Raw genomic sequence first — 13,072 nt, forward strand, 5'->3', positions numbered from 1 at the left:
GATTGCAGATCTTTCACACATTCATACAAGCCAAAGCTTAGAGTCACAGGCTAGCAGGAAAGCCAAGAACAGTAATAGTGCACTGAGAACAAGTGTGTGTGTGTGTGTGTGTGTGTGTCCCAGTCCCAGACTGCCCTCCACAGGTCAGTGTTCCCTCTGCCCAGTTTACCTGCTAATTACCGACCATCAGGTGTGATCCAGCAAGGAACACGGGGAACTGCTGCCCCAACACTGAACTGAGAAAGTCAAATATCTAACAAATAAATAAATAAATAAACAAATAAATAAATAAATGCTGTTTGTAAAACATCAAAATCTTTGAGGTATCAAAGGAACATATAAATGAATCTGAATATTTTGTATCTAAACTTGAATCTTTTTAAAAGCTGATTTAAAAACCGTGTAGCTCCTGGGCAGCACAACAGAAACACGCTTGTTCTCGAGTTTAATTCTGCTAATGTACCGCCCTCAGAGGTTTATGACCTGGACTGCAAGAATGCAAAATGATTTCCTCCCCTGTCACTCATCATGGGCTCTGTGAGCTCATGTATGTGGAAGAGATCTGTTACTTCTTTCAAGGGTCTTCAGCTACACTGAGACATACAACAACGTGGACAGCGGCTACAAAATAGATAGCGTTTACAGCTTTTGCTGTGTGTCTGGTGAGAACTACGTGGGAAAGAGAAATAAAAAAAAAAATTTGGGGAGATGTTTTCCTCAACCAAGGCTATTAAACAAAAAAAAAAAAAAACAAAAAAACAAAAAAAAAAAAAAAAAAAAAAAAAAAACTATTTGTACAGATTTTTTAAAACGATTTGAAACTAAATTAAGAAACACCTGCGTAATACTATTGTCGTTACGTGTTAATAGATGCTGAGGGCTCTCCATTTCCCATGCTGCAAATTAGCATACTTATGCACCGAATGAATAGCAGAGACACTCATTTCACTTTCGTCTCAAAGCAATTGAATATGTTCAGTTTCTTCTTAACAAGCCAGTGCACATTATTTCTGATGATGCATGTATTTGCTGTGTGAGAACTCAAAGCAAACCCGAATGCCTGTAGACACCACCAAACTCCAGACACCTAGTGGAATCACTGTTGTTGCCTCGTAGCACGGATCATAAAACGGAACCAAGTAGCTATGAAAGTCATACGAAACACATTACAGAGACCTTAAACCCATAACGTGGCAGTAACATGAAAAAAAACCCTCATTCGCTGCTGAGGAGAAAGACGCCCAGTTTTAAGTCAGTCACAGACAGTCAAGGCCAGAGGCAGGGACACAACAACACATCAAGCCAAAGTGAGCCATAGACTGTCAAGGAAGAGGAAAACACAATACATCTCTTACACTGGGCCACACGTCACGTCGCTATACAGTGAAGGTGCTTCAGGCTACAAGGGTACAAAGTAATAAACTCATACGCTGCCTTGGATCTTAGCAGGATTATTAATAATCAATCAAAAGACAAGGCATAAATAAAAAAATAAAAAAAAAACAATATGAATGCCAGATAAAATAGTTACGATTTTGATTCGCACTCGTACATTAAAAGGTCGACCGATGTGGGTTTTCCTCTGGCCGATGCCGATATTTAGCAATCAGGGCAGCTGATATAATGAGGATCTATAAACGGAAGACATTTGTTGTCATTCTTGCTCTCGTCTTTGCAACTTAGCAGACATGATTGAAAAAAAGCTACACAAATCCGTTAGTAACGGTCTTGACAGGTGGAAACACTGCTTGCTTTATACATTTACAGTTCTAGCTCCTCCGGGTTCCCCATTTGGATGCTGAATACAAACGACCGCCACCTGCTGGCAGGGGAGTGTTATTCTCTCACATGCAAGCACAGGTTGGTGTGTCAGATGCGGCTGCCTAAGAATCGGCCTAATTGCACCCGATGTCGATTAACAAAAAATGCAAAAAAATCGGTCGACCTCTAAAATGAAGCTCAGGATTGCTCTCTATTAATATACAGTTGTTTTTTTTTAAGAAAATTGTACATAAAAAAAAAAAAAACTATAAATGCTGTAGAGATAAGAACTACTGTAGACAAGCACAAGCATGGTCTTACATTATGCAAGTTAAATCAATTTGGCAGGAAAAGGATGGACAAAATGTCTAAGAGTAGGCACCATATTGCTATAAAGATGTCATGAGAAATAAAGTGCTAGAGAGCGTCGCTATTTTGCTGTATGGCAGAGAAACACACACAGAGAGAGAGAGAGAGAGAGAGAGAGAGAGAGAGAGAGAGAGAGAGAGAGAGAGAGAGAGAGAGAGAGAGAGAGAGAGAGAGAGAGAGAACAAATGCAGCAAGGGCAGAGGCTGTGTATTAGCAGTACAGTGAGCAGAGACTGGGTGATTGATTCGAGCCCTGGCCAGTCCGCCTGCCTGCCCTCGGCCCATGATGAATGACTCTGGGTTTTAATTAACCTCCTGCACACGCATCAATATTATTCAAACATGTTACTCCTATTCCCTTTCGCCTCCATTACACGGTAACCTTTAAAACACAGCTTTGGGGCTGTGAAAAATTGTAAATACTCCATTCAAAAAAAAAAAAAGAGGAAAACAAGTTCTACACAGTGCTCTTTAATTTTTCTGTGAAGTTTTCAGAAAAGCGTGCTGACAACGCCAGATGACTCTTTGCTCTAGAGGGCAGTAGCGAGCAGAGAGCCATGGATTTGGGCTGTGATTAGATGCAAGACTTGGCTGAACACCAGAACACCACCGCTGCAGCCTCGTAATCAGCTTTGCAGCACAGACTCGGATGAATATTCAAATTTCATTTTCAGCTCAACTACTGCTGAGAAAGTGTTTTCCTACGTACCACTTCATGGCCACTTTTTCAGCTGAATATAGTTAAAGAGTGGTGGCCACTTAGCACATTCAGTGTGTGTGTGTGTGTGTGTGGGTTGATGTTTTCTAGAACAAAAAAAAAAAAAAAAAAACCCCGTGCATTAGTTTTGCCAAACTATCGATCAACTACAAAAACGAGCCCCTTTACCTTCAGTATTTAAGGTAATTTATTTTCAATTAATGATTAGTGAAGTCTTATTTTACATTCTGCGATTCACATAATCCTCTTTAAAAAGCTAAATCCATAATCGTTTATAGTCCAGCCCACTTAAGTACAAAAAAAATCAAATTATTAAATGAAAAACACAACCTGTGAATGTAATGACCTAATATGAAGTATTAATATCAGAACCTATTGTACGTATGCTACATGTTGATCATTTTCAAAGAGGTGAAAGTGTGTGATGTACATGAACATCGCTTTGTATTTAATTGGATGATGATATGTGAGGAGTACACTGATATCCAGGAATAATCAGCACTGCTTCTAAAGAATCAGTATCTACTCCTTCACCTCATTTATGTGATTACTGGAAACAAACAGCAACTTTCAACTGCTTTACCGGGATATTTTACAACTGTGCAAATCTCCATGCATGACAATAGAGAGTCACCACACGCACATCTAAGTGATTAACTTAATCCTACAAGTTGAAATCCTGATAGGAAAGGTCTGGAAGACTCCACTCGATATACAGAGCACAGAGGCCAGAATAGTCTGAGGAGTATGAAAGTTAAGTACCGTAAAGCGGACTATTAAGCGCACCCATATATAAGCTTAATAGTCCGTATATAATAATTTTTATTTTGAACATAAATACGCCGCACCTGTCTATAAGCCGCAGGTGTCTACAGTGAAACTAATGAACTTTACAAAGGCTTTAACGAAAGACACTGCCTGTTACACGGCTTGTATCTAAACAGTAGCCCACCAAGAAAGTCATTGTTCACTGTCTTCCTCCTTCCACAACTATTTCTCTCGGGAGTTTATCTTTTGTCATCGTCGTGCGTTTAAAAATCACCATTGGTGAAGCTTTTCTCCCGATGCCGTGCAGCTCAGAGCACAGGTGAAGTGTGTTTTTTCATGCCCGGTTGTTTTCAGCGTGACGAATGATTCGCATTTCCTGTAGACCGTCCAAGTAAACAACAGGTCAAACGTCAGCGGAACCTGATCCATATTTATGATGTGGTGCGGCCCGATTCAGTGGGAGCACATCTGATTTAATATAAAGAATTTCATTGGTTCACCTGAACATGTTCGGAAATTTCATTGGCCTAATGTTATGGGGTTCAGTTTTTTGGCGGCATGAAGTTTGTGTAACCAGGAAAAACCCAGGAAAAATCCATAAATTAGCCGCTTCATTGTTTAAACCACGGGGTTCAAAGCGTGGGGAAAAAAGTAGCGGCTTATAGTCCGAAAAATACACTAAACTACTGTATATTCTATGTTTATAAGTGCATTTATTCTTTTAATTTGTCATTCGTGCACATATGTTTAAGTGTATTAAAGTTAAGGAATTGAGTGCTATTGTGTGTGTAAAGGACATGGTCACTGGGGTGAGGGCCTGCTGTGTGGACATGAATGCAGCGCTCTCTCTCAGCTTACAGGTCGTTTTCTCTGTAAAAGAGGGGGTGGCTTTTTATGACAAAAACAGTAACCACACGCCTCGATTAGATAACCGACGCATTCCGAACGCTGCCTTGCTACAGAGCCCTGTAAGGAACAGGTTTTAAGGAAATAAGCGGAGGCTTCTGGGACGACACAGAGAAAAACGAGAAACTGTCTCGCTCTTTTATAGACTCGAAGCATTAAGCGAGAACAAAAACCTAAGCATGTGCCTCTGGCTTAATCTGCTTCAGCATGGATGTTTCTGTACTAATGTCTCCCTAGAAAAACGCAGTTGAAATCTGGGCGTGACTTCCATATCCAAGCGTCATTTGGCCGTGTGAAAGACGTGCAATCTCTATAATCTTTATAGATGGCGTGTGAGGAGACGTCTGCGCGTTTCAAAATGAGGCAAAACAATAAAGCAATTATCCTGAAGAGACCATAAAAAACACATTTACACAAAGAATGGAGTGCGATGAGTTCCTGGATCAACAGGAAATGCTAATGTCGCCTGTGACATTTGGGAAAGTTGTCGCCATGGCAACGTCGCCGCAGTGAAAGCACATTCCACATCCCATCATGGATTTATGAGCTAATTCCTGCTTACACAGAATCCAGGCACAATAGCTCATGTCTGCACCCGAGTGCATGTGTGTAGAGTTTGTGTGTATAAGCGTCTCTATGAATAATAAAGCAATTATTGTGAGAAAAAAAAGTGTTGATGTTTTATAATTTATTAAAATAGACTTGTGCATAAACGGCTTATCAGAAACCTCTAATTAAAAGAAACTCAGGAAAGGCTAGGAGTGTTAAGCTCCCTGTAAATCTGCATTTATTTACAAGTATATAAATGCTTTGAAAAAGTAATTAACCTTTCGTTTTTTTTTTTTCGGTCAAAAAGAAACATTAAATAGAATCATGGGGCAATATTATAGTCATAGAATACACTAGTATAATCTTTTAAAGGGACAATACTATAGAAATGATACTTGGATATATTTTAGAGTAGTCAATGTGCAGCTTGTATAGCAGTACAGATTTACTGTCCTCTAAAAATAACCCAACATACAGCCATTATTGTCTAAAAAACAACAAAAAACCCTTAATGAACATCAAAATTGTGTCCAAAGTGTCAATATTTTGTGCGAGCACCATTGTTATCTAGCAAAGCCTCCTGAGCATGAAATTGACCAGAGCTGCACAGGTTGTTGCTGGGATCCTCTTCCACTCCTTCATAATGACATCACAGAGCTGCTGGATGTTAGACACTTGACGCTTCTCCACCTTCCGCCAGTACCAGCAGCACTCCTCAGACCATGATGCTGCCACCACCATGCTTGACTGTAGAAAAAAACACAATTTTCAATGGTACTCCTCACCAGGGCATCACCACAACACCATCTGTGCCAAACAAGTTTATCTTCGTCCCATCAGACAACAGGAAATGGTTCCAGTTTTTCATGCTTTTGGACAGTTTGTCTCCAGCAAACTGTTTGGGTGGCTTTTTTGTGAGTCGGCTTCAAAAGAGGCTTCCTTGATCAAAACTGGCTTGTTGCAGTGTGAGCGTATGGTCCGAGCACTCACAATCGGACCTTCCGCTTCTTCAACCTCTAAAGCAATGCTGCAGCACTCATGCATCTCTTTTTTGAAGCAGTATCTGCACCTGATGCACAGCACGAGGACTAAGCTTCTTTGATGGACCCTTGCGAGGTCTGTTCTGATTGGAACCTGTCTTGGGAAACTCCGTATGACCCTGGTCATTGTTCTGTAACTCCGTTTCAGAGTGTTACCGATCTTATAGCCTCTGCATCTTTGTGGAGAGCAACAATTCTAATTCTCAAATCCTAAGAGTCTCTTTACCATGTTAAACATCCCAGTGGGCAGTATGAGAGAATTGTATTTAGAGCACCAAGTTTTAACTGCTCTAATACAGAGATGAAATGATTTTGAGTAACTAAAGTAGTTAGAATACAAAAATGCATTGAAGCAAATAATTTGCCTTGATGCTTCGTTTATTATTATTAGTTCATATAACAACGCAGAGCACTGCTTTTCCCCAGCGACCATTACTGATGATTAGCGACCCGATGAACTCACGCTCTGGACAGGTAAACGCTATGGAAGCCCGTTTCCGCCACATTTAAAGAAAAGGTTTGCCTAATTCAGACTTTTTTACCTTGCAATTTTCTCGGTATCTCGCGAACCATTTACTCTGTAGAACAATTGGTAGAATACTCAATTACTAAAATAATCGATAACTACTACCCTATTCTAATACACAATGATGGTCGAGCAAAAAAAAAAAAAAAAAAAAAAAAAAAAACGACCATGACGAATAGGACATATATAGAAAAATAGCACTTTCATCTGAGCATGTTGCATGATCCAGTGACAAAATAATGTATTATGCCTGCTTTATGTGTTTCAGAGGAATCATGTGATTGCCTTCATGTAGGGACACTGTGAAAAATTAAAATAAAAACAGAATGCAATCATTTGCAAATCTCGTAGGTACAATATTTGATTCACAATAAAACACAGAAAACATCTACATTTTACAAATAAAAAAAATTAAAAAAAACAGGATACTTGTGAAAAAGCTAAAGAAGGCTGGTAAAGTGAGTGGTATTATAAAAAAAAAAAAAAAAAGGAATATTTCATGTTCATCAGCAACAAAATTAACAATGTATGTATAAAAACTGTACCTAAATAAAGAAGGCAGAGGTTCACCAATCCGCAAAAAACTGCATCTACAAATTGTGAAACAACTTCAGAATAATGTTGCTCAAGATTAAATTGCAAAGAATCCCATCTATAGCACATAATATAATCTTAAATCCTAAGAAATCTCTGCGTAAGGACAAGGGCGAAAATCAATATTGGATGTGATGTGATCTTTGACCTCTCAAGCAGCACCTCATTAAAATAAGGTTAAACTCATTGTTAATGAACACAGTTCACTGTGCCATCAAGTTAAAGCTCTATATGCAAAGATGAACATGATTTAGAAACACCATAGTCTTCTCTGGGCCAATGGTCATTTTAAATAGACTGAAACAAAGTGGAAAAATGTTCTGTGGTCAAATTAATAAAATGTGGATATTCTTTATGGAAACCATGAATGCTGCATCCTCCGGACTAAAGAGTAGGGGGCTATCTGGATTATTAACAATGCTCAGTTGAAAAGCCTGCATCACTGATGCTATGGGGGTGCATTAGTGTCTATAGAATGGGTATGAACATAATATACAGATGGCTATTACTATAAACTGAAATTTACAGAAGGATATGTGCTATAAACAAAATATATGGCTATTACTATAAACAGAAATCAGGTGGATATTTACAAATAGTAAGTTAGGCAATGGTGAGCAGCAATGCAAAAAAAAAAGAGCAAAATGTGCTATATGTATACATATGAGGCAACACATGAAGCAAATTCTCTTTGTCATTCATCACAATGAGTAAGATCAAGAAATATAGCTGTTAAATGCTGCAAAGAGTTGAGCTTTATAAAGAATGAAGTGGCTATAAGGAAATAGCAAAAATATGAAAAATACCCAGTACACAAGTGATAATTAAGACGTTCCATTCAATTGAAAACATTATAAATCAACCTGGAACATGATGTGCTTCTATATTGTTCAAAGGGCTGTGAGGAGGATGGTTCAAGTGTCCAAAAATATCTCCAAATGTCACAGCTGGAGAATTGTAGTAGTTAGATTTGTCTTGGGATCAGAAAGTCTCCAAAACGACAATCCAAAAAATCACCTCAATCACCACAAATTGTTTGGAATGTTTTCAATTAAAAAAAAAGTCCAAAACAAACTCAACTCTCTTAATTTTCCCAGATACTACAATAAAATAGGCTTCTGTGGCTTTCTAGCAATGTACACCAGAGGTGTGTTTGGCAAACACAGAGAGAAAGCCAAATGGAAAACTACCTTATGCTCATGGTTAAATATGGTGATGGCTCTTTAATGTTTTGGTGCTGCTGTTTTTGCCAGACGGACGTTTTGCTAGGATACAAGGTATCGCAAACACCATCAAATATCAACTTAATTTTAATTTCAAATCAACACCTGGACAGAAAGCTTAAAATTCACCATGCTTGGATCTTCCAGCTGGAGAACAATCTAAAACATACATCAGAACCACCACAAAAATGGTTTACTGACCACAGAATCAATGTCCAACCTGTGGGGTGAACTGAAGAGGAGAATCTACCACTGTGAACCTCAAAATGTAAAGCATTTGGAGAAAGTCAGTGTGGAGGAATGGTGATATTGACAGAAATCATCAGAATTGTCTGGAACTTGATATGCCAATATTTTGAGGTAATGAAAAGTGTGCACTTGAACTCTTTATCAGAGTGACTTCTATACATGTGCTTCAACAGAAGGTAAAAGTCAGATGGAGTTAGACCAACTGCTTATAGCAAAACCAGTACCAGAATTTAGCCTTGATTTAAAAACAAATCATGGTCATAAAAACCCATTTAATATTTTCTAAACATTTATTTCCAGTTTAACATTATAGAAAAATCCCACATTATATTTATTGTGGCCTCAAACTTAAGATTCGCATAAATGATAAATATTTTTCTAAAATGCTAACGTGAAGTAAACAAAATTAAAATAAACAGACTAAAAGTAAAACATCAGATTTTAAATTGTGTATTTGTTTGTTTTCTTTGGTCTTAAATATTGAACATGTATTTGCTTTAGGCCAAATGTAATTTTCATAACATCACGTTTGCTGATAAATGGACATTGAACTGAAAAAAACACAGTTTAATGGATAAAAAAAAGAAAAGAAATGTAAGCTAGAGAAATTGAAATGCATGAGGACACACAGGCATGTTTTGAAACTGTGCAGCCCCTAGAGAATCCAGGCCCTACTTTATCCAAGGTTTGATTTGTAGTCCAATGCTAATAGCTGTTACAATATTTAAACCACAATTGTTTTCTCTTTTCAAATGCAGAGAGGCACACACAGACACACACGCGCGCACAGACACACACACGCGCACAGACACACACGCGCGCACAGACACACACACACGCGCGCACAGACACACACTGCTTATGAGGCAATGTCCCAGCAATGCACACAAGCAGATCGGCACATCCTGGTTCGTCTATTAATTAGCAGAGGGAAATCAAAAGCTTTGCATGTGATAGGCCAGCTGAAATGTGTGTGAATTCAATTAAGAGGAATATGCCCTTTGAGTTATCGAGTTAAGAATGACCGAATTAGGAGAAGGATAAGAGCGAAAAAACCGAGAGAGAAGACAAAGCTAACACTCGGGAGAATTGTTGAGAAGAGCACTTGAGGGAAGATGGCTCGTGTGGACACTGCACTTTTTTGGTTATAAATATGACTGAGGTCTACTTCAGCATTTGGAAAGGTTCAAATTTCCATATGAAACTAAATTCCCTAGCAAAAGGAATGCTATATTTCCATAAATGACTATACAGTGGGCTGCTTTAAATGTCGCATGACAATTTTCCTCTCCTATTTTTCTTCTACTGTAGTCGTATCCAATTCCCAGTGTGGTGCCTTTCTCCACCATCACACCCGGGAATGTGTCCCTCCAATACTCTCAAGTCATACATTTGAAGGTCCTAACATTACATTATTGTTGTGCATCTCAGTGTGTTTTCAGGAAAATGCTAACAGCTTGAGGGTGACATACAGCCACACTGATGCTAAACGGTCTCCAGTGTAGCACATCTGCTTTTTGAAGATGTTTGAAGGAGCTGGAGTCAAACATTTAGCCTGATTCAGTACTTCTCAACTGAAAGGCTTTGTTTTTTGGGTGTTTTGTTGCTTTTTTGAGAGTACCATGCCAGAAGCCTGAATAATTTCCCTTAGAGCTCATCAGCCTTACCTTGTCCTTGTTTTCCACCAGATCAGAAAGCACATCATCGGGATCCAGAATGCCGCCATCGCAGTACTCGACGTGGTGGGTCTGCACCAGGAAGTCTCCCTCCTGTAGAACACACAGGTCGACATATCCCATCACACAAAGCACACAATGCACCAGCCGTGACCCCGGGCCTTATCACAACTCTACAAACACTTCTACAAGGCTGTTCCCATAGTGCTATCTGATACCAAAAATCAAAGCTGTCTTTAAAACAGGCCATGTTTACGAGCGCTATAAAAACACAGAAACCTAAAAAGAATGCAAGTGAACTTTGTGTGAAGACAAATACATTTTCAGAACACTGGTGACTGGAAAGTTCGTTTTGTATTTTTTTATTTACATGATCTAGTTTTGGATAGATGTGAAATAGGGCAAGTGAATCATTTAAGAGAGGGTCTATGAAAGGGCTATGCTAGCAGTGTTGCGCTATGCTAAAACTCATTGCATTGGAACTCACGGCTGCGGCAGTTTAATTTAGGCCACTGGTTTGTTTACAGTTTGGAAAATAGAACCAACTGCATTAGCCAGAAAATACTATGTGCAGGTGTCATTAAAAAAATTAATTCTAAAAAAAAAAGGAATAATAAAAAGTCTTGAGCACATTTCTAGATCTTGACTAAAGCTAAACTATAAATGCTGTAAACGAGGCTGAAGCCATTTCTACCTCTGCCCCTTAATAATGATTAAAATAATTGATGTAAAATAAACACACCAAACAGACATGACTGGGTCTGCAATTATCCAAAAATGTATTCGGGGACGTTTTTCTTAAAAAAAATTGATCATTATTTAGTTCTTTGCCACAACTGATGCAGCCCATCAAGAGCCTGACAACAAGCTCATAAATAAAATTATTTGTTTAATTCATGCTGATTTCCTGAACAATGATTTGTTATTAAGCACAATTAGAAGCTTTGGTTACTTTGGTTTCAAATTTGAATACAGGCGGTGCCACGGGACTACACCCTACAGTCTGATCTTTTTATATAGGCTTTATTATTTACATCACCTGCACTGTGTATAACACCACTGGAGTGAATGCTGTGTTTTACCAACCTAGGAAACTGTGTCCTGATCATTTTGTCACAATTGCAAATGAGGTCACCTTGATTTACATTAAATAGTTAAAACGGCATTAGCCACTTGTACGGAGTCGTGAGCTCCAACTGGTCTCTCTCATGCTGGAGGTCTAATAATATTAATGATAAAAGCAATAGTATAGCTCATTATAAAAGGTATATGACAGCTCATATTCTAAATAAGGAGCATGGACGTTACACTTTACTGGTTCACTGAGAGGCTGTTAACTTTCTACCAATTAGATTATACCATCAAAAGATAAAAAGGTGGAATGCAAAAATGTAGATATATAGATTCAGCTTTGCCTTTATGGCACAACGCACAGATAAATAGTCTCTCCAGAGCTCATGTGCCGACATGCCACTACTGAAATGCTCAGAAAAAGGAGCCATTAGCTGTGACAGTACCATCCGAGTAGTTGCAATGCAATAGTGCATTGTTCCATATTACTGAGCGATCTTAGTTAACAGCAAATCATAGCCACGCAGAGCACGACGGGAAAAAACGTGTGGGTTTGAACCACATCTAATTCAAAAATCAACAACATTAAAGGATCCGAATCGCTCCCTATGTAAATTAAATTATGTAGTTCATCATTTTCAGCTAAACAATTTCTTAGCTACTTGCCTGCAAAGAGGCTGAATATTTAGTGGTAAATCATGACTTTCCGCTGACCGACCAGCTGAGCGGTATTGCAGCCAAACACGTAACCCCATTAAGGCATAGGTGGATTTTTTCCGATAGGCAATCCTTATTACAGAACCCAATATGTCTTATAACAAGGCCAGCTGAGAGAAAACATGATGATCCATTGAATCTAAACAGTCGTGAACTGCTGCACTAAACCTGAGCTGTATAGAAAGAAAATGGGGGCGGGGGGGGGGGGGGCAGGGGCACCTTCATGATAAAATATGTATGTGTTTATACTTTAAATCTTAAAGGGGGTTGCCTGACGCTTCGTTCAATTTACCCAAGAAGCGATAAAGTTGCAAAAAAGATATGAACGCATCTTTGTTCATTTTAAATGAGGAACAAGCTAACCAACCTACTATTATGACTGGGGTACATTCGACTCCTCAAAACAATGATCTGTATTAGATTTCATCTCATGTGTCAGCATCTAACACCTACAGCATCATTCATTTAAAAGGTAAGACGTGCTTTTTTATTTACTGCTAATGCTGCACCATTTTCAGGGTTCTGGTGGTGTAGACCCCAGGTAGGTACGCCAAGCTGAGGTAATGTTTTTTCTAGTTCAAGGGGTTTTAGTTGAATTCAGCATTTAAGTTGATTTACAATCAGGAACATGTATACAGATGCACTCAACAGCGTTTATTTAAATTGTTGTTAGAGTGAATCAGAAAACATTTTCCCCCGATAAACATGACTATTATAGGGGAGTTAATTGGTCAAACGTATGTGGCCATCCCGCTAACATTCAGACATTCTCCAACAGGGTTTTGTGGACACATTGAATTGTAAAGAATTTGCAAACCTGTTCCTTGACCTCAACCCCAGTCCTTTTCTCCTGACAAGTCTTTGACTTTACAAATGGCTCACAGTCACGCAACATAATTGATTCCA

The 13,072-nt window shown here is 38.7% G+C and overlaps 1 protein-coding gene across 4 annotated transcripts in view; it reads right to left on the minus strand.

Moving 5' to 3' along the window:
* pard3bb (par-3 family cell polarity regulator beta b) overlaps positions 1 to 13,072 on the minus strand; it is a 259,615-nt gene that overhangs the window by 230,156 nt on the left and 16,387 nt on the right. For all 4 annotated transcript variants that reach the window (XM_083537986.1, XM_083537987.1, XM_083537984.1 and 1 more), the window contains exon 3: positions 10,370 to 10,471. In XM_083537986.1, the coding sequence (XP_083394112.1) occupies positions 10,370 to 10,471 (102 nt within the window). The remainder of the gene's footprint in view (positions 1 to 10,369; positions 10,472 to 13,072) is intronic.

The sequence above is a fragment of the Silurus aristotelis genome (assembly GCF_946808225.1).
Source record: "Silurus aristotelis genome assembly, chromosome: 3".
NCBI lineage: Eukaryota > Metazoa > Chordata > Actinopteri > Siluriformes > Siluridae > Silurus > Silurus aristotelis.